At 35.9% G+C, this 26,135-nt stretch overlaps 1 protein-coding gene across 8 annotated transcripts in view; it reads left to right on the forward strand.

Annotated features, from left to right (window-relative positions):
- The window catches only part of LAMA2 (laminin subunit alpha 2), a 634,006-nt gene that overhangs the window by 403,880 nt on the left and 203,991 nt on the right, over positions 1 to 26,135 (forward strand). For all 8 annotated transcript variants that reach the window (XM_043592301.1, XM_043592303.1, XM_043592302.1 and 5 more), the window contains 7 exons: positions 4,212 to 4,392; positions 7,241 to 7,377; positions 19,730 to 19,966; positions 21,201 to 21,344; positions 22,033 to 22,212; positions 22,322 to 22,510; positions 22,591 to 22,724. In XM_043592301.1, the coding sequence (XP_043448236.1) occupies positions 4,212 to 4,392; positions 7,241 to 7,377; positions 19,730 to 19,966; positions 21,201 to 21,344; positions 22,033 to 22,212; positions 22,322 to 22,510; positions 22,591 to 22,724 (1,202 nt within the window). The remainder of the gene's footprint in view (positions 1 to 4,211; positions 4,393 to 7,240; positions 7,378 to 19,729; positions 19,967 to 21,200; positions 21,345 to 22,032; positions 22,213 to 22,321; positions 22,511 to 22,590; positions 22,725 to 26,135) is intronic.

Genomic DNA, 26,135 nt, shown 5'->3' on the forward strand with positions numbered 1-26,135 from the left:
ATCTTAGTAGACAAAAGAAAAATACTGGCAGTAAGAGCAGAAGGGAGGAAGGGAAGAGAGAGGAGGAGGAAAGAGAGAAGATTAGGTCCAGGGCCATGTTGCAGAGTGACAGGAAATAAGACTTACCAGTGTGGAATCACAGCTTGGTGGGGAGGAGCAGGGAAGGGATAGAAGAAAGTGAGAGTAAAGTAAAAAGTAACAGAGTAGAAAAGAAAAAAAAAAAGAAAGAATGCATTATTCTAGGCTCTTTATTGGCATTTAAAAAAAAATAATGTTTATTTTATTTTTGAGACAGAGAGAGACAGAGCATGGTTGGCGGAAGGGCAGAGAGAGGGAGACACAGAATCTGAGGCAGGCTCCAGGCTCTGAGCTGTCAGCACAGAGCCCGACGTGGGGCTCGAGCCCATCAACCACGAGATCATGACCTGAGCCGAAGTTGGATGCTCAACCAACTGAGCCACTCAGGCGTCCCTCTTTATTGGCATTTTAAGAAAATTAGTTCTGGGGTGCCTGGGTGGCTCAGTGGATTAAGCATCCAGCTGACTCAAGTCATAATCATCTTGTGGTTCATGAGTTTGAGCCCCGCATCGGGCTCTATGCTGATGGCTCAGAGGCTGGAGCCTGCTTCAGATTCTGTGTCTCCCTCTCTCTCTGCACCTTCCCCACTTGCAGTCTATCTCTGTCTCTTTCTCAAAAATAAATAAGCATTAAAAAAAATTTATAGTGAAAAAAAAAAGAAAATTAGTTCTGGTATTGGTCTGCCTCGGGTCAAATCCCAGCCTCACCACTTCCTAGCTATGACAGTTCCTTAAGTCTTTCTGTAATGTACCTTCTTCATCTGTCAGAGGACCTGCTTCATAGGGTATCTAACAGCCTGGATCCTCCAAGAAGCAAATATGAAGAGATTGACTGGGGGAAATGCCTATGAAAGTTGAAGGAGAAGAGAGCATAGTATACAGGGAGCCTCCTGCCGTAGTGCAGGCCTGACTGATGTGAAAGGGGAAAGGGAAGGAAAGATTGAGCAGAAAAGCCTCATTCTGTGCATTTTGCCAAAATGCCAAATGCTTGTCAGGCCAAACGGAAGTGCCCGAGCACCAGTTTTCCGTTTGAGGAATCCTGGATTGGGCAGAAAGACTGTTGGACTTTATTGTAATCAGTCTTTGACCTGGAGAAGCATGACCTGGTGTGGGTTCCTCCGGTGGATCCACAAGAGTGGAAACCAGAGGGTGTCAATCAGCCAACTTGCTGCAGGTTCTCTCGCAGGGAGACCTGCCCGGGCACCTCCGTGGCGGGCTCTGGATTGTCATGGGAACAGTACATAAGGCACGCATCTGGAGAGTTCTTAGTGAATGCTAGGTATCATTACTGTTGTTGCCATTGTTGTTATTAGATGAAGAAATCTTTAAAAATTGTTTTTCAAAAACAGATACATATATTTAAAGTAAAAGAAAGGGATAGAGACTGATCAAAATGTCTCCAAAATATAAATTTAGCAGAAATTCTGCTCTCATTCATGGCCTTTTCCTACATACCCTACAGCCCTGTTGTACAAGGTGGTGTTTTGTCCTGAGACCATTTTTCCCCTGAGACAGTATGTGTGAGAGGAGAGAGCTCAGACTCTGGAGCCAGGCTGCCTGACTTGGAACCCTGACTCTACAGTTGGGAGCTGGTGACCTTAGGCAAATTCCTTGACCTTTCTGTTCTTTGGTTTCCCACTCAGTATAAAGGTGATGGTAATAGCTATTTCCCAGGATTGTCTTGAAGATTCAATGAATTCTTATTTGTAAAGAGCTTTAAAACAGTGCTTAGCACACAGCAAGCACAATACGTTAAGTGCTGTTGTTATTATCAGCCCAAGTGAAAATAATTTACAGATTATCAAGCTTTCCAGTGACACTGGATAAGGACTGTCTCCCATGTTTGTTTTACCTCATTAATCTTGATTACAGACTGGGAACATCTCCTTCTTGAATTTGCTTACCACAGAGATTTTCCCTAGCCTCTGAAATAAAATTTTGTACATCAAATTTAGTAAAATTTTGTTAGTGAAGTTTGTTACTATTTGTTTTGGTATTACTCAATTCTTTAAAACTACATTATTTAAATATTTGAAATGTATGACAGAGAGATTTTTTTTGTACATATTTTTTTACATAATGAACTTTGGAATTTTCTTACTAACTATGACTTGGAAGTTCATGTAATACTATATCGATATATCCATTAAAGATATACACATGCCAAGTGAAGAAAAATTTAGGAAATAAAGATGAATTTGAAGTACTGTCTCTGATTCATATTTCTAAGTCAAGAAAATTTAGGAAATAAATGCAAAATACTTTGCATAAGAAATTCAAATACATCTATGATTCAGACTTTTAAAAACTAATATAGTTGTTCTAGTCTTTTTTCTATGTATACATGTTTCTATTTGTGTCTGAGGGGCAGTATGTGTGTCATTATAGGTATATAATTGGGATCATAGTGTATATATGATTTTGTATTCTGCTTTTTGAAATTTTGCATAATGCTATATCTTAAGTATATTCCTATCATTAAAACTGCTTCAAAACAGGATTTTAATGATTGCATATTATTTCATAGCATGAATGTATCCTAATTTGATTTATTCAACTTTTTTTTTCTAACATTAAACATTTAAGTACCTCTGCAGTTACTCTCATAAATAATACTGTAATGGGCATGCTCATACTTTAACCGTTTTCCGAATTTCTGTTTATTTCTCTAGGTCAGGTATCTAGAATTTTATAGCTAATTTTTTATGAATAAAAATATCATATGTTTTAATCTTCCCTTCCTCCTTTTTTGTTTTATTTATTGTATTTTTTATTTTATATTGATTGCAGTGTTGTTAACATACAGTGTTATATTAGTTTCAGGTGTACAATGCACAACACACTTTCTTCTTTAATAATATGGTCAAATCTGAATTTGAACCGGAAATAAAAATAAAGTCAGCAGTAAATACAAAGATTAAATGATTATCGAACTCAATCGACCCATTTTATATTTAAAAACCAACACTGTTCTTAGCTATAGTCATATTAAGAGACTAATTTTCAGTGTGATTTTGTTTTCTAGAACTATTTTTCATACTGTTAACAATGGTGAAAATATGTAACAAGCCTTATTCATTTCTCTTTGTGTGGCTTGTATTAAATAGCAAGATTTATTCCTACCAGAAAGTAACGGTTAAGTCTAATATTCTAAAATAGGAATTATTTTTACAAAGAAGTAATTACTGAGACTAATTTTTCAGATTAATATATCATAATAATGTGACATACTTCATATTTTAAAATACAACCTTGATGTGCTTTAAGTAGGATATGCGCTTTTCATTTTTCTAGTAGAGGTAATTTTTAATTTATCCACACTTTCTAAAATAGGCCCTCTAGGTCATATAACGTGTATTTCAAACCAAAGATAGTAATGAAAACCGATCATAGAAAGTTATTTGTCATAAACAGATAAAAGATATGCCTAGGAATAACTCATCAGAGAATAAAAGTTTCCTTTCATCTATCTAATCTGGTGCTTTGATGTGTGTTCTCGCAAATCAATTTCAGTTGTTAAAATGAAACCCAAGAAACTATATGTTTGTAAACCAATTATTTTGTCAGCATAGGCATAGACCTGTAAGTTAAATTTATAATGTGAGCCCTAGAATAATGATCAGAAGTATTTATGGAGAGAGGACAAAAATTAGATCAAATATTAAAGGAAAAACATCTATTTTAACTGTAGGCATCTGGTCAATAACATTGAAAACATGTTTAACAAGTAGGAGGAGTTCATAAGATTTCAAAGTAATCAATTCAGATTATTAGGAAGGAAGCAAGTAAATTTTTAAATTAAAATATTAGTAACACCCATAGCTTAGTTCTACATCCCTGTTAAAATCTTGGGAGGCATAGGAAGAGGCTGGTGAATATAAAACAGACAAAAGGATCATGCCCTAGTTCTACCATTAATTCTGATAAAATTTTAAAGTAATTGAACTCTTCTTTTTGGATATCGTAGAAAAGGTCCATTAGATGAAGTTACAACCTCATTGTCATAATATCAGTGATGAACCTTGATAACCCATTGGTTTCTCTTTCCTGCCTCCTCTTTTGGCATTGTGCATCTTGTTTCATAATGAATTAATCGATTTAAATTTAATTTTTCTCTTTCCTTTTCTATGCCAGCCTGAAACCTTCGGCCTACAATCCGGAAGGGGGTGTGTTCCCTGCAATTGCAATTCCTTTGGGTCTAAGTCATTTGACTGTGAAGAGAGTGGTCAATGTTGGTGCCAACCTGGAGTAGCAGGAAAGAAATGTGACCGCTGTGCTCACGGCTATTTCAACTTCCAAGAAGGAGGCTGCACAGGTCTGTAAATAAGACTAAGCCCTACACATTCATTCTCTGGTTTTAGCATTTTTGCAGCGGTAGGAGTTCATTCTTGCAGGTTCCCAGAGATTTAAAGGAAGGGCACCTTGACAACAAATATATGATCCAAAATATTTAACTGAGTAAGTAAAGTATGCTTATTTTAAATAAACTAACAAATGGAATACATTGCAGGGTGAAACACTGCACTGTAAATAACTGCTTGCAAATACTCCATAAAAAATCCATCAGCAGATCTCAATTCTGCTGTGTCCCTTCCTGTCTGTGACCGCCAGTCAGCCCGTCAGTCACTCAAGGGCTCCTGTAGCTTGAAAGTCAAATGTTCAATTTTTCTTTTGCCAGTGTTCTCGAAGCTTAAACTTCATTCCCAAGTTAATACAGTTCAACTTTCTCTTTTCCTAGTGCAAAATTGGTACAAGGATCAGAGAAGTTAATATCTTTTTCTAGTACAAAAAATATCTTTTCATCTACTTTCATGTGCCTTGAAAACTATGATGTTCCTAGAAAGAAACAGATTAGAACTAGGTATTTGCTAGTTCTTGGAGAAATACATGAAGGTTTCTAGCCATGATTTCTCTCAAGCAATATTCTCATATTCTTCCCACAAATCATGAAGTAAGAAAATAGGAATTAGCATACTACAAATGAAAATGAAGATTGAACATTACCTTGATTTATATGCTACTAATTTGGAATTGACCCTTATCCCAACATTCACTAGGTTGAGTATCACCTTTGCTTATTAAATTCACTCATTTAACACTGATGATACTCCTTTACTCTCGGTACCATGATAAATATGTGATAAGGTTTTAAGACATTATTATTGACTATTGTTGCAAATGTATGTAAGTAGTGGCAGGAGTAATATTTCCAATTATTTTAAAAATGAGTATCTTATAGATATTCTCAATCAATTTCAATATATACTTTTTATTGCAAAGATAAGCCATTCTGTTATTCTGAATGTTATCATTGTACATCTTCTAAGAATTTGTATGTGATCCCTGAGTCATCATCTATATACACTAAAACATATAAAGCTGGATTTTAAAATATTCTGTTCTTTAAATCCAATTCTTACTAACAGTTCACTTAATGTGAATTAATAAAATGGTGCTATACACTCAAGTATATTCACTACCAGAAATTATAAATAAGACAAACAACATTATTTAAAATTATGCAATGATGATAACATTAGAAATGCAGACTTAGTAGCATTCAAATCCAGAGAAACAGACAAAAATCAGTCCCAAACAGGCAGGATAGCATTATGGTTGAGGGTATAACTTCACCAAATAGCTTGGATCAGTTTAGTGGCTCCACGGACAACTAGTTATATGACCTGGTCTTGCTGTCTCTCTGCAAAATTTGTCTATTAACTTAAGAATGGTATCTGTCTCACTGGGTTTTTGTAAGAATTAGTTGAGTTAATGGCTCTAAAATATTTAGAATACTGCCTGGCACATAGACACCAGGTAAGTGTTTATCATTGTTATTATCATTAGCAATGTTTATTAGTATTCTGAATTGTGGTAAACATTCCGTTTGGGTAGGGGAAAACTAGCTAATTATTCAGGTCTTCTCCCTACTCAGTTTTATGATCCCATGGAAGAACTGCGTAGAGAATTTCTGTCTGCAAGTAACAATTTGAACTGTCCCAAGACATTTTTTAGCACATAAATTTGAACATAATATGAACTGTTTCTCTTCTTAATGAAGGTATGTATAAAACAAATCCTTTGACTTCAAATTATCAATGGCAATAATAACAAAAACAACAGGTAAAATTTATTTGGCATTGATGTCAAATATTATGCTAAACATTCTTCACAGCTGGTATGCTGTAGGCAATGATAATTGCGATCCCTTAAAAACTGAACTTAATCAAATATTCTAAATATATTTCATTTAAAGATTTCATCATCATATTACCAACTGAAAAATTTCTTGTAACATTGGTCTTCTGTTTGAAACTGAATACTTGGTGGTGTTTCTTCCTTGCTTACACTTCAGCTGGAAACACTGCACTGAAATATACTCAGTGCTGAGTCAGTAGCTGAGTCAACTATAGCTAATCAGTAGTGGACATTCCTCATCTTAGATGACTTTGAAGCTCTTCTGAAGTCTCTTTTTTTTTCTTTTTCAAATCTTATTTTTGTATTCTTTGAGAAAGTGCAGTGGATAGAGATATTTTCATTCTTCATATATCATATCATAGCTAAGAAAATGAAAAATCTATTGAAAAGAACAAAGCAGGTGGTAAATAAACCTCAAAAATACCTTCATACACACACGTATGTGCACACACACACAGGGTCACATAAGTCAGTTATTTTTAATTTTTGCAAAACTGAAATGTCCTGATGTGTGACTATTAAACTACATACATGATATACTGAATTTAAGAAGCCTGTTAATTACTGGTTTTTATTATAAATCATAGTCATCAACAGGAAGGAAATACTAATCTATACAGGATAGAAAATTTAGTTATGCACTTGAAATAACTATAGAAACAAAATTTTAAACTTTATAGTATCTAGATATGGTTAGCATAGAATCTGATATACCACTTGTTTCTTTAAACTTAGTTGAAAACTAAAAATATTTTACCTTTTGAAATCATTAAATGAAATACAACATAAATTTATTGATCATCTCTGTGAAAAACACTTTTCTGTGATATAAAAGATGAATGAGGTCAGTTTTCACTTTCAAGGATCTTTAACCATAATATGGAAAATAAACCAAGAGAAATAAACTCAGCACTTCCTATTAAATTTTTACTGTTTTACTATTTTTTTCCCTTTTACTTGTGAAGCTTGTGATTGTTCCCATCTGGGTAATAATTGTGACCCAAAGACTGGTCAGTGCATTTGCCCTCCCAATACCATTGGAGAAAAATGTTCTAAATGTGCACCTAACACCTGGGGCCACAGCATCACCACTGGTTGTAAGGTGAGTTAATTGCTTAATTTTCTCTGGTAATGAATGTTTCAAAACTTTTTTTTATTTTGTGAAAGCTTTATAGTTGGGAATTTCAAAAGCCAATATTACCTTATAAAACAATATAGAACTAACAGTATAGAGTGATTGCAGATACTGATCAGTGTCTTACATTTCATTTTACTTCTGGGAAATATGAAGTAAGTACACATTTATGTATCTTTATTCATTATACCTACAAAAAAAAAGGAAAACGTAAAACCAGAAACAGCCAATAACTTCATACCTAGACACAATGAAATATTATCTGCAAAATACAAAAAAATAGGAACTAATTAAAGGAATTTGCCAAAAATCTATAGGAATTGCCCCTAAATTAGGACTAGGTTTCAGTTTTCAAGAAGCATTTGAAAGGATTCTGGGGAGTCATACTGACAACCTTTAGCTTGAAAAAAATCCTCATTTTTCCCACGAGTGTACCTTAGAACATGGCATGACTAGATTTACATTTCAAGAAATCTATCCAGCATCAGAATTAAAGGTAACAGATACAGGTGTTGCAGAAATATTGATGAGAGAGAACAGAAGCTTGGACCCAGCCAAAGAGCCTCCACGAAGATGCAGGGAGTAGGCTATGTTACAGAATTCTCACTGCTGTATGGCTTGGTGCACTCATAGTTTTGGAGGATAAGAGAGAAGTCTTAAGGATGAGTCCTGGGTTTTGCTTTGTAGGAAATTAAATGAGAGTATTTACTGCTAGAGGGATTATAGGTGACTCAAATTCAAGTAGGAAAGGTGATAAGTCCACAGGGGTTTTTGCGGGGTTTTTTTTCAGCTTTTTGTGAGGTATTAACTAAATAAAATGCAATTACTCATTTAAAGTGTTGAGTTTTGGGTGCCTGAAAGGCTCAGTCGGTTAAGTGCCTGACTTCAGCTGGTAATGTTCTCATGGCTCATGGGTTCAAACCCCGAGTTGGGCTCTGTGCTGACAGTTCAGAGCCTGGAGCCTGACTCAGATTCTGGGTCTCCCTCTCTCTCTCCCCCACCTCTGCTGGTGTTTCTCTCTCTCTCTCTCTCTCTCTCTCTCTCTCTCTCTCTCTCTCTCTGAAAAATAAACATTAAACAAATTTAAACAAAATAAAATAAAGTGTTGAGTTTTGACCAATGATTACAGTTGTATAACCACCCTGATGCCTTCTTGTAGTTGGCTTCCCTTCCCCCCCTTAGTCGCACCAGGAAACTATTGTTTCTCCTTCTATCACTATAGTAATGTCAGTTCCACAAATTCATAGAAATCAAGTCATACTACATGTTATTGTTTGGGTTTTGTTTGTTTATTTGTTTGGGGGAATTATTCTTGGCCCAGCTTCCTTTATGCAGTATAATGCTTTTGTGATTCAACTACACTGTTGTATATGAGTAGTTTGTTATTTTTAATTGTTTAATAATTTTACATTGGATGATGCACAATGACTTTTCTATTTATTTACTATTTAATGGGCATTGGGGTTACTTCTAGTGTGGTGCTATTATGAATAATTTTGCTATGAACATTAGTCTATAAGTCAAAAGCATGGGTGTAGACCTATGTTTTCATTTTTCATCACAAGAATACTCCACATCCTAACCAACATTTGGGATTTTGACTCTTTAATTTTAAGCATTCAGTTGGATGTTTATTTATATCCTTGCCTTTCTTTAATGTCCAATGATATTGGGAATAATCTTATTTATTTATTTCCCACTTATATATCTTCTTGCAAAGTGTCTGTACGAATCTTTTCTATTTGGGGTTGTTAATTTTCTCAGTAATGTGTTGTAAGAGTTCTTTATGTATTCTGGATACCAGTCCTTTAATATATTTATGTTCTGTAACCATTTTCTCCCAGTATACAGCTTGTGTTTTACTTCTGCTGTGGTATCTTCACCTAATTTTTATAAAGACTAGTTTATTATCCTTTTGTTTCATGGGTCATGCTTTTTATTTCCTAAGAAATGCACATTGGCTTAAATCAAGATCTAGAGACACCTCTCCTATGTTTTCCTCAAGAAGTTTTATAGTTTTGAATTTTATATTTAGGTCCACGTTGCATTTTCAATATTAATTTTTCTATATGGTTTGAGGTAAGGGTCAAAGTTCACCTTTTAATGGATATCCAATTTTTCCAACATCTTTTCTGAAAAGATTATTCTTCTTCCTCATTGAATTACTTTAGTTCCTTTGTCAAAATAACCTGGCACTATATGTGCACATACATTTCTGAACTCTATTCTGTTTCATTGGTCTATCTGTCCTTGTACTGACACTGTACTGTCTTGATCACTGTAGCTTTCTAGCAGAGCATGAAATTGGGTGGTATAAACTCTCCAACTGTCGTTCATTTCTAATACCTTTTGCACACGTTAGATCCTTTGCATTTTCATATAAATTTTTAAATCAGCTTCTCAATTTCTTTACCAATAGCCTTCTAGACTTTGCTTGGGATTATATTGAATCTACAGGTCAATTTGGGGAAAATTGACATTTTAAGAATATTAGATCTTCCAGTGTATCAATATGACATAAGTTTTCATTTACTTTTCTTTGTAATTTTTTTTCTCGGCAGCATTTTATAGTTTTTGGTGGACAAGTCTTGTACATTTTATTACATTTATCATTGTGTTTTATATTTTTTACACAAATGTTATTATTTATTTCACTTCAGTTTCCAACTGTTGCCAGAACAGAAAATACAATTATTTTTATACAATAACTTTTATTTTTTTAATAGACTATATTTCTATATATTTTTTGGTAGCCTCTATGCCCAACTTGGAGCTTGAACTCACAACCCCACAATCAAGTGTTGCATGCTCTACCGACTAAGCCAGCCACGCACCCCATTTGTTAACTTTCTATATTGACACCCTGCTAGAAGTTTATTCTAGCTATTTTTTGGTAACTTCACTAGGATTTTCTATGTAGACAATAATACCATCTGCAAATTGAGTTTTACTTCTTCTCTTCCAACCCATGTAACTTTTATTTCATTTTGTTTGCCTATCGCAGTAAAATGTTGATTTGTAGTGGTGGGAGCAAATATCCCTGCCTTATTCCTTATGTTAAGTAGAAAGGATTCAGTCTTTTACAATTAAGAATAATGTTTACAAATGTTCTTCATCAAACGCTCTTTATCAGTTTAAAGATGTCCCTCATATTCCTAGTTTATTAAGAACTTTTATCAAGAATATATGTCCAATTTTATCAAAAGCATTTTCTGCATCTATGGAGATGATCATATAATTTTTCATTTTCAGCTGCTAATGTGGTGAATCATATTAATTGATTTTCAAATGTTGGTCCAACTTCAAAATCCTCAGATAAATCCTGCTTGATCATGAGCGATTATCTACTTTAAATTATTTTAGATTATGTTTGTTAGCATTTTGTTAATGATCTCTGGGTCTGTTCATAAGGACTGTTAGTTCATAGTTTGTCTTTTCTTAGAGTGTTATTGTCTGATTTTGTTATTGGGGTACTGCTACCCTCATGAAATAGATTGAGAAGTATTCCTTTCTCATAGTTTCTGAGGAGTTTGCATAATCAATGAAATAGAAAATAAAAATAGAGAAAGGCCAATGATGCCAGAAACTGGTTTTTTGCAATTATTAATAAAGTTGATGATACTCTAAGAAGACTGATCAAGAAAAAAAAAAGACGAAAAATAATCAAAGTCAAGAATAAAGGAAGGGACATCATGAAGATCCTGCATACACTAAAATAATAATATGAAATAATATGAGCAACTTTAACCAATACATTTGATAACTGTACAAAATAAACATTCCTTTCTTTTGTTTACTTTGAGTTTAGTTTTCTCTTGTTTTCCAAGTTTCTTAAACTGAAAGCTTAGGTCATTGACTTGAGATCTCTCTTCTTTACTAATATAAGCATTTTATTTTAAATTAAAATTTATTCCAGTTACTTTTTGGTAGCTTCAATATATATTCAACAAATATATTAAGTTTCCTTCCAGGCACTAATTTAGTTGCATACCTCACATTTTGATATATTGTTTAAATTTTCACCCTTAAAATATTCTTATTTATTTTACTACTTATTTTTATTCACTGTTTAGAAATATGTTGTATAATCATCATATATTTGGGGGTTTTAAAGATATCTTTCTGCTATTGACATCTAATTTAGTTCTGTATTGGTCTCAGAACATAGTGTGTTTTATTTCAGTCCTTTTGAATTTATAGAGATTGGTATTACGTCTCATAACAGTGTGCATTTTGATTAATGTACATGAAAATATCTTGTATTCTATTATTGGGTGAAATCTATACAAGCCAGTTATTCTTAGTGATTTTTATGTGTGCATATTCTATCAATAACTGAGGGTGTTTAACTATAATTATGATTTATGTATTTGTCTTTCAGTTCTCTCAGGTTTTGATTCATGTATTTTGAAGTGATAATATTAGGTATATACTCATTTAGGATGATTATGTCTTTTTGAAAAGTTGATGCCCTTATCAATATGAAGCGTCCCTTTTGTCCTGGGTAATATTTCTTGTGAAAAAAGAATACTTTTTCTGATAATCATATAGCCAGAGTTCCATCCTTCTTTTGATTGGTATTTGTGTAGTATACATTTTTCCACACTGTCATTTATTCCATCTCTTTTTAAATATTTTAGCGTGTCTCTTTTAGATAGCATATATTTAAATCTTTGTTATTGATATAATCTTAATTGGAACATTTCCATTTAATGTAATTATCCATATGATGGAGTTAAGTCTACATTTTCCTATTTGCTTTGCCCCACCTGTTCTTGCTTTCTTTTTTCTTCTTGTCTTATTTTGGATTGAGTAATTTTTATAATTACATTTTATCTTCACTTTTGACTTATTAACTATATTTTATGTTTTTTGTCATTGCCTGGAGATAGATATTAACTTAATATTTTAATAGCTCAACATCTTAACTTTTCATAATGTATCTTAAAATAATATTATATACTTTAAATTTAGTGTAGAAACCTTACAAGAGTAAACCTCTAATTCCTGCTTACCCTTTTTGTTACTTCTTTTCTTGTCCTTTATGTTATTGTTGTCATACACCTTACTTCTATGTATTATATATCCTACAATATAATCTTATGATTCTGATTTAAATTTTTTTAATGTTTATTTTATTTTTGAGAGAGGGGGGGTGGGAATAAGGGAGGGACAACAGAGGGGGAGACACAGAATCTGAAGCAGCCTCCAGGCTCTGAGATGTCAGCATAGAGCCTAACACGGAGCTCATTACCTGAGCCTAAGTCGGATGCTCAACCTACTGAGGCACCCAGGCGCCCTATGGTGATTTTGATTTAAATAGTTAATGGGGGCACCTGGGCGGCTCAGTAGGTTGAGTGTTCAACTTTGGCTCAAGCCACAATCTCTCAGTTCATGAGTTCGAGCTTCACATCAGGCTGGCTGCTGTCAGCCTGTAGCACAGAGCCCACTTCATAATCTCTGTCCCTCTCTGTCAGCCCCTTCCCCGCTTGTATTCTCTCAAAAACAGACATAAAAAAAACCCTCAAAAATACATACATACATACATACATACATACATAGTCAATTTTCTTTTTAAAAGGCAAAAATGCTGCTTTTCTGTTTTCTATACATGTGTCAATTCCTGTGCTCTCTGTTACTTTGTGTACAGCCAAATTCTGTTTCATATCATGTTAGTTCTTCCATTAACTACATCCCTAATTATGACTATTATTATTTCTGGTAAGGTCTGCTCTCAATGATTCTTTCAATTTTATATGTTCAAAAACTGCATTTTTCCTTCATTTTTCAAAGACATTTTTTCTAGATATAAAAGTCCTGGTTTTCAGGGGCGCCTGGGTGGCTCAGGCGGTTGAGTGACCAACTTCAGCTCAGGTCATGATCTCACGGTCTGTGAGTTCGAGTCCCACATCGGGCTCTGTGCTAACAGCTCAGAGCCTGGAGCCTGCTTCTGATTCTGTGTCTCCCTTTCTCTCTGCCCCTCCCCTACTCATGCTCTGTCTCTCTCTGTCTCAGAAATAAATAAACATTAAACAATTTTTTTTAAGTCCTGGTTTTCAGCAATTTGATTATGCTGTCTTTTTGTGGTTTTCTTGTTTACTTCTCATATGGTAAGTTGGACCTGTTAGATCTGTGGGACCAGAGTTTTTATTAAATTTGGAAATCTTCCAACCAGTATATCTTCAAATATTTTTCTCTTCTTTATCCTCATTGTCTCCTCATGGAACTCATGTATATGTTGGTCTACTTGATATTTTTCCACAGTTGACTGAGATTCTGTTTGTTCTTTCATTCTTATTTTTTCTCTATTCTTTATTTTTGATAGTTTCTATTATTAAGTGTCTAAATTTACTGATTTTTTTTCTACAGTGTCTAATCTATTCTTAATCCAGTTGGTTACATAATAATTTTTCATTTCAAATTTTTCATCTTTTCATCTTTAAAATTTCTGGTTGAATTTTTTTATAGCTGTCATTTCTCTCATTATATTCACATTTCCATTTATTCTTGAGAATATTTATAATATAAATATTAGCTTTTGCAGTGTGATTGTCTGCTAATTCCACCATTTCTTTTATTTCAATACTATTCTTAATGGTTGAGTTTTCTCCTGGTTATGTTTCTCTCCATGCCTGATCATTTTGATGTGGATGCCAGATCATTGTTGTACATTTTTCATTTTTTCACATTGGTTTTGTTGTATTCTTTTAAAGAGTATTAATCTTTATCTTGGCAAACAGGTTAATTACTCACTAATCACTTGGATCTGTTTGATCCTTGTTTTTAAGTGTTTGGGGTTTCTGTTGTTTTGTTGTTTCCTTTTGTTTTTAGGGAGGGTCTAGAGCACCCTTTAATCCAGGGATCATTTAGCATCACTACTAAAGGGCTAAATGCGTTGAGAACGCTACCTGGTACATTACTGTGTATTTCCACTCTGGCTGTTGGGGATATGAATTATTTCAAGGGAATTTTTAAGCTCATGCCTTTTCAGTGTTTTTTTTTCTTTTTTTTTCCTCAGCCACACAGAATTTTATCCCATGCATACACAGATCAGTACTCAGCCAAAGACTCAAGGGGACACTTGTGCAGATTTCTAGAATTCTCTCTGTATATAACTTTCTCATTTTTAAATTTTTAAAATTTTTTTTATATTTATTTTTGAGCGAGAGAGACAGAGCATGTGCAGGGAAGGGCAGGGGCAGAGAGAGAGACACTCACAGAATCTGAAGCAGGCTCCAAGCTCTGAGATAGCAGCACAGAGTCCCACGCGGGGTGTGAACTTGTGAACCATGAGATTGTGACTTGAGCCAAAGTCGGATGCTTAACCTACTGAGCCACCCAGGTGCCCATAAATTTATTTTTTTTAAGTTTTTTTTTTTTTTTGAGAGAGGCAGAGAGAGTGTGTGCATGGGGAAGAGGAAGAGAGAGAGGGAGAGAGAATCCCAAGCAGGATCTGTGTTGTTAGTGCAGAGCCCCATGTGGGGGCCTCAATTTTGTGAACCATGAGATCATGACCTGAGCTGAAATCAAGAATCAGATTCTTAAACAACTGAGCCACCCAGGCACCCCGACTTTCTATTTTTTAAACACATATTCTATTGGCCCAATAAATAGCATCTCTATGTCTCAGCATCTCTATACTCTATGTTTCTCAACCCAGTTGTAGTGCAGGGCTTCATTTGGGTTCTTCTTTTATGGGTTGCAGCCTAGAAACTTCCTTTATATACTGCTTTGCTTTTCTTCTCTCAGAAATCACAGTAATGTGCTTCCTGGCATTCAGTCTAAGAATAGTTGTTTCTTATTTTTCATTTTGTAGTTTTTGGTTTTGTCGGTTAGCAGCTTAAAAGAAGAAGATAAACCAAGTGAGTGCTTTAAAAACTAAGAGACTGGGGTCTCCTGGGTATCTCAGTCGGTTGGGCGTCCGACTTTGGCTCAGGTCATGATCTCGTGATTCATGGGTTAGAGCCCCGCATTGGGCTCTGTGCTGACAGCTCGGAGCCTGGAGCCTGCTTTGGATTCTGTGTCTCCCTCTCTCTCTGACCCTCCCCTGCTCATGCTCTGTCTCTCTCTATCTTTCAATAATGAATAAATGTCAAAAAAAATTTTAAAAAAACAACTAAGAGACTGTTTAAAGAGAAGAAATATTTTTTGTGTGTCAAATGTAACACAGGTCAAATAGGATTAGGGCTGGCCTGTGTCCATTAAGAGCGGCAAATAAGGGCATTTTTTATGTTAATGAGAGGTGTTCTAATTGGTCACATTGGGCTGGAGATTATTGGAACATCATGACCAAGTGTGACCTGTTTGACTCCATGGTAGTATACTATAGTGATGTAAACTGGTTTTTTTTTCCACTGATTTAGCACACATGCAAGGTCTAATCATCTTTACATATATGATAAAACATTTGAATACACTGGTCCAGAATACATAATCTAGAGGAAAACAGGAGTATTGGTGATTGTTCAAGGAAATATAGATACATGACTTCAATTACCTATATGATTAGATTAAATTAAATTTTAATTTAAATTAAATTAAATTTTAAATTAAATTAAAAACTAGACAGGACACTCATTTTTCTATTGCCAATGGCACTATTAAGTTTGAACTACATTTTTAGAAACAAAACAAAATTTCTCAAAAGTTCCAAAGTTTTTTGTAAGTATGAACAGTGTTATAAGTTTTGGTGACTGACTTTTTGCATTTTCACCTCTAATCCAAGCATCTGCCCCATCCCTTGGACTCATGAATAAGCCATAAGTAAACTTAAGAGGCTTCTATTCTATTCACAAAATCCTGCAATGTGGCCAAACTCTAATAATCTTCCAAAATTAAAGCTGATGCCTAATGTGGATACAAATCAGGATGGAATATAAACCAAGTTTCCTTAGAAAAAAAAAATTGTAGTTCTATGTTTGAGACTGTTATTTTTACTGGTTGTTGGATAAACATTATGTTTATTGGAGTTGGTTGAAAATGTTTTATTACTTTGAACCACTGTTAAAAATCTAAATTTCTGAATAGCTACACACTTCATCATTATGAACAATCACAAAAAAATACATAGAGTCCTCACAAATATTTATGAGCATGTATTCTACCACCAAAAAACTTTGGATGATTATAATCTAAATGAACAGTGATTTGAGATTTACGGCTTCCCTTTCTTTGTGTCATGCATAATTTCTCTGTGTTGAGGTGTGAGGACACACATCATTTGAGCTTTCAGTGGAGTAGAATACAAAGCCAGCCATCTTTCACTAGCAGGGGAATAGTGCATAAATCCTCTATTGCTAAATAAACATTACATCTAATTATGATTTAAGTTTGATGTTGGCTATAGTACTATCCAAACATATGGTTAATGGTCCCTTTTAGTCTCCACTATAACTTCCGGAATAAACTTCCTGATTTGGAAAGGCCCCGTGTCTGCTTGTATAGTCATCTAATCTTTAAGAATTAGTGCTTTGGTATTATATAACAAATGGGGTAGCAGACACTTCATGTTTTAGTTAAAGGAATAAGAATGTCTCCTAAGACCTTTTAAAATTTATTACATGTCTGCAGTTTCCATAACGTATCATAATTTTCTGTTTCTAATTATGGCCCATTTTATTAAGTGAGCCAAAAAAAATCATTGAAGTCAAAGTTAATTATCCTTGTTTTGAAATCACATTCTAAATCTGATGTTCTATAAAGATGACTTCGGTGGAGTGACAGCAGTGGGTTTATTCTATTCTTAGGAAACTATGTCTACATTTATTATATAATAAATAATCGCATTTTGGATCTTTAGGCTTCAAATAACTTTTAGTAGGATTTTTTTTTTCTGGATAACAAAGAAGTCAGAAAAAAACTTAATCACAGAGATTAACCCCAAAGGAGGCCTGGTGATTATTTCAATGTCAGAATCTGCAAAGATACTTCACCAAACATTTGGACAGGAAAGATGATTGAAGAAGCTGGTGATTATATATCACATCCTAGAAAGAGTCGTCTCCTAAGTAAACTGCTACGGGCAGGAGCAGGGGCAGGAGTGTCCCCAGTAGTGGTGGACATAAGAATTAAGCTGAGCAATGAAAGTGTAGGAAACGCAAAGGAATATCCACCTAGACTTGGATCTGGGAATTCGGCAAGTTGCAATGCATATAAGTCTGCATAGAGCTACAGATCTAAGAAGGATAATAAAACAGCACCAAAAAGAATCGGGTCATCGATGACGTACAAACACTGTGTGAGGGTAGACTCAGACACAACGAGAGGTGGCACCCACATGGGTACCAAGTCAGGACCCGCTTATAAGACAGAAACCACAAGTTATTTCAACAGGGAAAATAGAATATAAAGAATTGTTAGCTGGTAATAGGTCGTTAGTTCCTAAAAAGGATAAGAGATATATGGGGTCCTGAAGTAGCAGGTACAAAAGTGAAGCTACTATTTCTAGGCTGAGTGAGGGTGAACAGAGTTTGCAGGTAAGTACTGGTCTATAGAAGCTGTCCACCGCTGTTGCAGGTAGTGAGCAGGCCGGAGCTATTGGTCACATTCAGAGCATATGTGCAGACTAAAGCTACTCAGAAAGTTGCCTATGGGGAGAAAGTCCCTTTTGGGCCTGAAGGCCCAAATGAAGTTCTTTCTGGGCTACTGGGCTCCGATGCCAAATAGTAAAATAGTAATAATGACAATAGTGATGAAGAACCAGAACCCAGGACAGAAGTGTCTTCCCTCCACTGGGGCCTTATTAGGTCTCTCTCGGGCCCACTGTTGACTAGGCCTAAACTTCTGCTACCTAACCACGGAGAAATGTCTACAGGGTCTAACTACAGTATCATAAAGCAGGGTAAGGAAGAGGGAACTGAGAGCTCAGAGACAGTACTTTGGTCATTGGCACTGCTGATCTCTGAAAATGACTTATTCCAAGCTCCTAATGGCATTTTAGAAGGCTGCTTGGCTTTTTCATTAAATTGCAATGAGATATGAGCTCTGTAAATCAAGAGCAGAAAGCCTGAAAAGAATGTAAGACGAAAAGACACATGGATGAGTAGAAATTGAAGGTGAGTGAGATGAAATAAATTATGGAAACTCAGCTGAAAAAGCAATAGTGTAATTAAAAATGCATTGGTGGCATATACATAGGAGAGAATTTTCACTATGTAAAATGGGCACTATAAAATGGTCAACAAATTTGAGAGGCAAATAGAAAACTACAGAAAATATTAGGTCCTAATATTACAGATTTTGCAAACAGACACAAGTGGTATACTTTAAGAATTGCAGGTGATTCCGAAGAAGAAAATTGGTAAATTAGAACAGAACTAGGGGCACCTGGATGGCTCGGTCGGTTTAGCTTCCGACTTCAGCTCAGGTCATGACCTCACTGCTCATGAGTTTGAGCCCCATGTCAGGCTCTGTGCTGACAGCTTGGAGCCTGAAACCTGCTTCGGATTCTAATCTCTCTCTCTCTCTCTCTCTCTCTCTCTCTCTCTCTCTCTCTCTCTCTCTCTCTCTCTCTCTCTCAAAAATAAATAAACTTAAAAAAAATAGAACAGAACTAAAAATTTCAATCAAAAGTAATTTTGTTCTCAAACTGAAAGAACTTTAACAGATTCCAGTAAATTAATAAAAAAGACTCAAACTTTTAAAAATTCTAGCAAAACTTTGAATTGCCTAAATAAAGAGAACAAGCTTATGCATGCCTAGGAAGAAGAAAATAGGTTAGCAGCAAAGCCCCTCAAATCAGGCTCATTTGCAAAACTAAATGTCAGAAAAGTGCATTCTAGATGTCACTTGCCTGAGTCCTCTCAGCTTCCCCAAATCTGGTTTGGGAGTCTGTATGTTCTCAGAGACTTCTGCACTTCTATTATGTAATTCTTATTTCATGCTGTTATATATATACTCACTTGTCTCCTTCTGTTAGACTGTGAGATAAGTCTCTTTACAACTTTAATTCTGTAAAAATGAGATGGTAAGGTAGAATGACTTTGTCTAAACTTCACTCTTTGAAACAGAAAGCGGTTGAAGAAAACCCATACCTAACTCCTCTTCCTTGCCACAAAAAAAGACAGAAACAAACACATTTTATTTCTTATTCAATAGGATTATGTTTTCTGAACAGTCATCTGTTTTAGTAAATGCAGGAAACGATTTTAATGTTATGTTCGCTGATGTTTCCCAAGTGACTAAACTAGAACAGTACAAAGCATATAACAGACACATGATTAATATGTATTTAATGGAAGCAGAGAAACATTCGAATTAAAATTTTAAGATATTTCCCATGAAATGGTGTTAATCGTTGCTGTTTTTATCTCCTCCATAGGCTTGTAACTGCAGCACAGTAGGATCCTTGGATTTCCAATGCAATACAAACACAGGCCAATGCAACTGTCATCCCAAATTCTCTGGTGCAAAATGTACAGAGTGCAATCGAGGTCACTGGAACTACCCTCACTGCAGCCCCTGCGAGTGCTTCCTGCCGGGTACTGATGAAAGGACCTGCGATTCAGAGACTAAAAAGTGCTCCTGTATGGATCAGACGGGGCAATGCACCTGTAAGGTATGTGCTGCTGACATACGGTAAGGAAAGATTTCCCTGGATTCTATTTCCATCGCTTAATTTTAACTTCAGTCTCCGTTATTCATGGACTTCACGGCATTAAACAAATAAAAATTCATTACTAGGCACAGTTTTTATTCATATATGTTCATTGGCATACACATACACATAGTGGCATAATAAGTTCTCTTTAAGAACTTCTTTTCAACCAAAACCCAACTTCTATTCTAGTTGATAGAGACGATATATTTTTAATGGTAAAGTTCAATTTTTCTTTACATATTTGCTTGCTTAAAAAGGAGTAATTTGGGAAGGAAAAAAAATGACAGTTCTCTTAAGCATCATCAGAGAAAAATCACAGCTAGATAATAGGGCTTATAAAAAACATTTCTCTTCAAATTAACCCACAATCACTGTACACTGTAAAGATATATTTACTGCTATGGAAGTTTGGTAAGATTTCATCACATAAAAACACTGACATAACAAACAGCGACTGCGTGCAAGATTCAGCTCTCATTAATATTGTTAAATGATGTAGAAAAACAGCCAATTAAAAAGGATAAGAGGGATTTTTTTCCCCCTTAGACAGATCTGAAAAATCAATCCCAGGATAAATACAGTTAAGACTGTGTCAGAGGTATCTTTTCAAGAAAAAGTCTATGCAAAGAGGAACAGAGGAAATAGGAAAATAAAATCCAGGGCGTGATTATTAAAATAGTCTCCAGAATTTCAGAAAGTGGCAGCCCATTTTGCCCCAGACAAAACACAAAGTCCAATGCTACATTATTACATGTTATGATTATACACTATATTTAATATGCATTGTATGTGTGTATATACATCATATCATGAGAATTATATGAACCTATATTGTAACACCCTGACTCTGTTTTACAACTTTGTGTCACACCCCTGTCTAGGAATCAGAGTTTCTATTTTGCTTTTGAAATTTTCATGACTCTTTTGTATTGTTCACAGTGGATATTAGGAAATGTGCTACTTAGGTTTTAAAAACCATATATGGTATCCTTTGCAATGCATTTATGTATAAATAGAGCCTGTTTTAGACTTAGGAAATCCTAACAATGAAATTAACCACAACTGCCATTTGCGATGTGAGTCTAACACTCAGAGTTCCTTTTTGCTCAATTAAAAAGAAGCATTATTCATTCTCAAGTGCATTTCTCTCACAACTTCATTATGGACCCTGAGGAACTCTCCTCCTCTTCAGGTGCATGTAGAAGGTGTGCGCTGTGACAGGTGCCGGCCAGGCAAGTTTGGACTAGATGCCAAGAACCCACTTGGCTGCAGCAGCTGCTATTGCTTCGGCGCCACTACCCAGTGCTCTGAAGCCAAAGGACTGATCCGTACGCAGGTGAGTAAGAAACCGCTGAGCCACGTAATGGTTTACTGTTAGTTCTTGCTGGTGTCTTTCAGCCAGGCAGAGGGATAGGAGGCAATGGTAAAGCATTTAAGTAACATTTTCCCCTGCACACATTTAGAACCGGGGCCGTGTGGCCTTCGACGATTGGAGTAAATGCTTTTTTATCTTCCAAAAAAATAGTTCATTTATTGTTGATAAGGAAATAGATGCCAAGTAAGAAAGGGAAACGTTGTAAAAGAAGCATTATGTTTTGGGATGGAAGGAAGCCACATTCCGAGTGAGGGCACCCATGAATGTGGGTATGCGCTAAGGCAGTGATGGAAACCGGAACTTGCTGCACATTCACGCTACCTGGCCTTAGAGGATCATTGACTTTTAGGGTGGCAGCATTTTCATTTTTACCCTAATTTTTCCTTAATGCCTCCCACTTTTAAGTTCTACTTCTTATTAGTGTAAATGACCAATTCTCACAGATGTTGTAGTTTTCCCTATGCAAACAAGGCTGAAAGATTCACCCCCGTCCTGCTGGCTCACTCTGCACGAGTTTAGTTTCGGGTCAGAACACCTCCTCGGAAGCAGAAAGGGGCTGCAGGTAGACACGCAAGTCCATCACCTAGTCTTACAGGAGTGCCCACGAGATGTGAACTCAGCCCCCCGCTGTGTTTCGATTCCCATGCAGGTGACTCTGAAGCCTGAGCAGACCATCCTGCCCCTGGTGGACGAGGCCCTGCAGCATACTACCACCAAAGGCATCGTTTTTCAACATCCGGAGACTGTTGCACATATGGATCTGGTGAGACAGGAGCTCCACCTGGAACCCTTTTACTGGAAACTTCCAGAACAATTTGAAGGCAAGAAGGTAAACGACAAGAACCTCAAAGGCATATGAGAACAAAGGAAAATATACTTTTGGAATCATGCCATGGGGGGCATCATCCAACTCATCATTCCTTATTTTATTCCATCAGTTGACGGCCTATGGAGGCAAACTCAAGTACGCGATCTATTTTGAGGCTCGGGAAGAGACAGGTTTCTCCACCTATAATCCTCAAGTTATAATTCGAGGTGGGACACCCACTCATGCTAGAATTATCATCAGGCATATGGCTGCTCCTCTAATTGGCCAATTGACAAGGCACGAGATTGAAATGACAGAGGTAAGGTTATTAGTTTGGTGCAAGGATGCCAGTGGTTTCGCATTTAGTTTCATCAAAGTGGTTTCTCTTCTTATTAACAGAAAGAATGGAAATATTATGGTGATGACCCTCGAATCAGTAGAACCGTGACCCGTGAAGACTTCTTGGATATTCTATACGATATTCATTATATTCTTATCAAAGCAACTTATGGAAATATCATGAGACAAAGCAGGTAAACCCTAATGGAATAAAAGCTAAATTCTTATTTTAGAGTCTATAGGTAAGATCAGTAGGACACAGACAAGAAAGATTTCAAAGTGTTTGGGAGTGTGATGATAGAAGACAAAAGTCAAGGACGGTATCCAGGTCATATGGTGGAGGATATTACCATTCCCCCCAAAAGAATAATAGGATGAGAAGCAAGTTTAAGGGGAAAAAATATATATCAAGTTGACCTTTGACCTGGTGAGTTTTAGATGTCAGAAATTCAAGAGTAGCCACATAGGGTAGAGATAGATAACTGTTATGTTGTAAATAGACTACAAGATTGCTGAAAAAGTGACCTTTGACCTTCAGGGGAGCCAGAGAGGGCCTAGTTATTCCCATCTTTTCCAACCATGGGCATTCTCACATGTTCATCCCAGTGTGCCCTACAGCATCGTCCCTTTCCCTGTGCATCATGATGTGAAAGATTAGGAATCACACTGAAGGGAAAAGAACAGAAGAATAGTAAGAGTAAATGTGGTGTCCTGAAAGCCGAAGGGTGAGAATCCTATAAGGGAGTATAGCCTTTTCATGTCACCCAAAGAAGCCAATTAAAATGAGGCTTTTGAGACTGACACTTAGGATCACACTGTGCCATTCATAACACCAGCTTTAGTAGAATCCTGGGGCAGATATCAAAGTTTTAAGCAATGAAAGGGATACAGTGGGTGTAGACTAATAATATGGGTGTATGGGTATGGGTATAGACTCCTGTTTTTCATGAACATAAATGTGAAAGGGAGGAATGGGACAGTGTCAAAGGCCAAGGGGTGACGGTTTAATCTGAAAGAGAAGTAAACTTGTTTAGAAACCATGAAGGAAAGGAGTTTGTAGCAAGTTAGACATTTAAAATGACAGGATAAAGAAAAAATAATGGAGAAGCCAGATTTCAAAATGACAACATGTGGTCATGTTCCTAGAGTGGAAGGGACAACTTATCCAGGGAGATAAACTGAGGAATTGCACGGATGTAGCTAAGGTTCCTACCATGGAGGCTGAAAGTTGCATGGAGTTCATACACATAGTCTCAATTTCTGTGGCATGTCAGTTTCCCTGTTATTTCCTGTAAAAATATGGACTCAGTAGATGTTTGAAATAGTCTTGTATAATAAATTAGTAGTAGATCAGTTTAGGAAAACAAAACAAAACAGTTATGAAGCCTTTTATTGGCAAAGCAATGAATATATAAATAGCAACTTTCAGATGTTTAAACTATACTAAACATGGAAGAACATCTTTTTTCTTTGTTGGAGAAGATCCGTATTGCTTTTCTGAAGGTACCGTAAGTAGGGCCTTTGGGTTAGAGAATAAATCAAGGACCAAAATTCACTTTCATATCTGTATCCCTATGGTGTTCTCTTTACATTTCTCATGTCTAAGATTATTTTCTGTGAAATGATAAAAAAAAAGCATGTACTAAAAATATACTGTCAGTGATATCATTAATTATTTTAGAATACCAAGTGTAAATCAGATGGCAGAAGCCAGGCCACATTTCCGTCTCATGGAAGACAGCGGGTAACTTTGTGAGTGTGGAAATTAATCGTTACTTTGCAAATGGCTCCATGCTGCAGTGAGAACATAGCAGTGCACAGAACGTTTTGTCAGTGGAACTGACAGAAGCAGCGTTTTCATGCATCTTTCATTATTACTTTCTTTGCTTCCCTCACACCATTTCCACCTTTTATGGTGGAAAAGACCACTTTGTTGTTGTTGTTGTTGTTTGGTCTTTTCCCCTCACAAGTCTCTTTCTCTTGTCACGTTATTCACAGATCTCCCTAAATAAAATGCTTTGGTTTAAGAGATGGTTTTCTGAAACTTAAGGATAAATAAATACACCACTTTTTCTAGGCTCAATAAAAACTAAAGCCATTGTGTATCAACAATAAGAACAAATAAAGCAAAGGACCTGCCCTTACGTTTCTAATACAGTGGAGTTGTGACAAAGGTGAAAAATACATTTGAACCTTCCCGCCCCCAAAGCCCCCGCTAAAATAGTTAGGACATAACCCTGCGTCTTTATTCAGTTACAAATTTAAAGTAGTCTCAGAAGCAGAGAGTTTAAGAGTTTCACATGTAGCTTGAGACTTTGTACATAATGTCAGTGCTGACGTTGTTGTTTTCATTTCTTTGCTTTTGTCTTCTACATTTATATGAAGGATATAACAACTTTGCATTTCGGTATTCACTTAAATAGAAGCTTGAGTTTGGCCAAATCCCTGATTCAAGCAAAACAGTTCCTCTCTCATCTCCTGAGAAAAACCAGGTGTATTGCACAAATATCTGTTGTTGACACGCAATTCAAGTTTTACTTGGTTTTTAAATTTTTTTAATGTTTATTTATTTTTGAGAGAGAGAGAGAGAGCGAGAGAGAGAGTGCACAGGTGCAAGAGCAAGAGGGGGAGGGGCAGAGAGAGAAGGAGACACAGAATCGGAAGCAGGCTCCAGGCTCCAAACTGTCAGCACAGAGCCCGATGTGTGGCTCGAATCCATACACTGCAAGATCATGACCTGAGCTGAAGTCAAGACACTTAACCGACTGAGCCACTCAGACACCCCAAGTTTTTCTTGGTTTTTAAATACTCACTAGCCTGTTATGTGCATGCATAGATAAGAGAAGGGAAGAGGATGCTAGGAACTCATGTTATAAAATATCATAAAATGCCAAAGTAACTGACTTGTGAACAAACACCATGTTACCTTCTTACTCCCACAGAGAATCCAGGGAGACATAAAGGTAGACTCTTTCTTACAGGAGGAGAGTGGTTTGTTTACAGATCTAAAGGCTCTGTATACTAAAAGGAGGGGAGAGGAAAATCTGAATTTTAATTGAACATGTGCCTCGTAAAGGCTGGCTGATCTTCAGGGTGCAGATTACAATCTAGCAAAGTCAGAGTGTGCGTTCCTAATTCAGTGTCAATAAAACCTACCTATGCTTGTTACAAAGTTTATGATTCAAGCTCCTTAAGCTATTGGAGGTGACTTTTAGTGAAGCAAAACTATTCATTTTCTCATTTAAAAGTTTATTTGCAGAACATTTCATGTTACCAGTTAGTCAGTCATGAAATAGTCTGAGTTTATGGACTGCATATATTTTTAATGCATAATTTCAAATTAATGTAAAGGGTATCGACATTTTCACTAGGAATACTGTTTTCAATTATAAGGACCTTTCTACCAATAGGAAAGGTGAGTTAAGATACTTGAAGGATTTATTTAATAAAATTAACAAAATAATTTGAAAGGTACTCTATCTCAGAAAGAGATCAGCGTTTAATTAGAGTATGCTCAATCGTTGTTTTCTAGATGGTTTTCTAAAGTTCTTGAAAGGACATTCAGAGACTCAAGAGGAAGAAATCGGGCTGGTTGTAAATTAAAA

This window comes from Prionailurus bengalensis, chromosome B2 (genome assembly GCF_016509475.1).
Source record: "Prionailurus bengalensis isolate Pbe53 chromosome B2, Fcat_Pben_1.1_paternal_pri, whole genome shotgun sequence".
Lineage (NCBI taxonomy): Eukaryota > Metazoa > Chordata > Mammalia > Carnivora > Felidae > Prionailurus > Prionailurus bengalensis.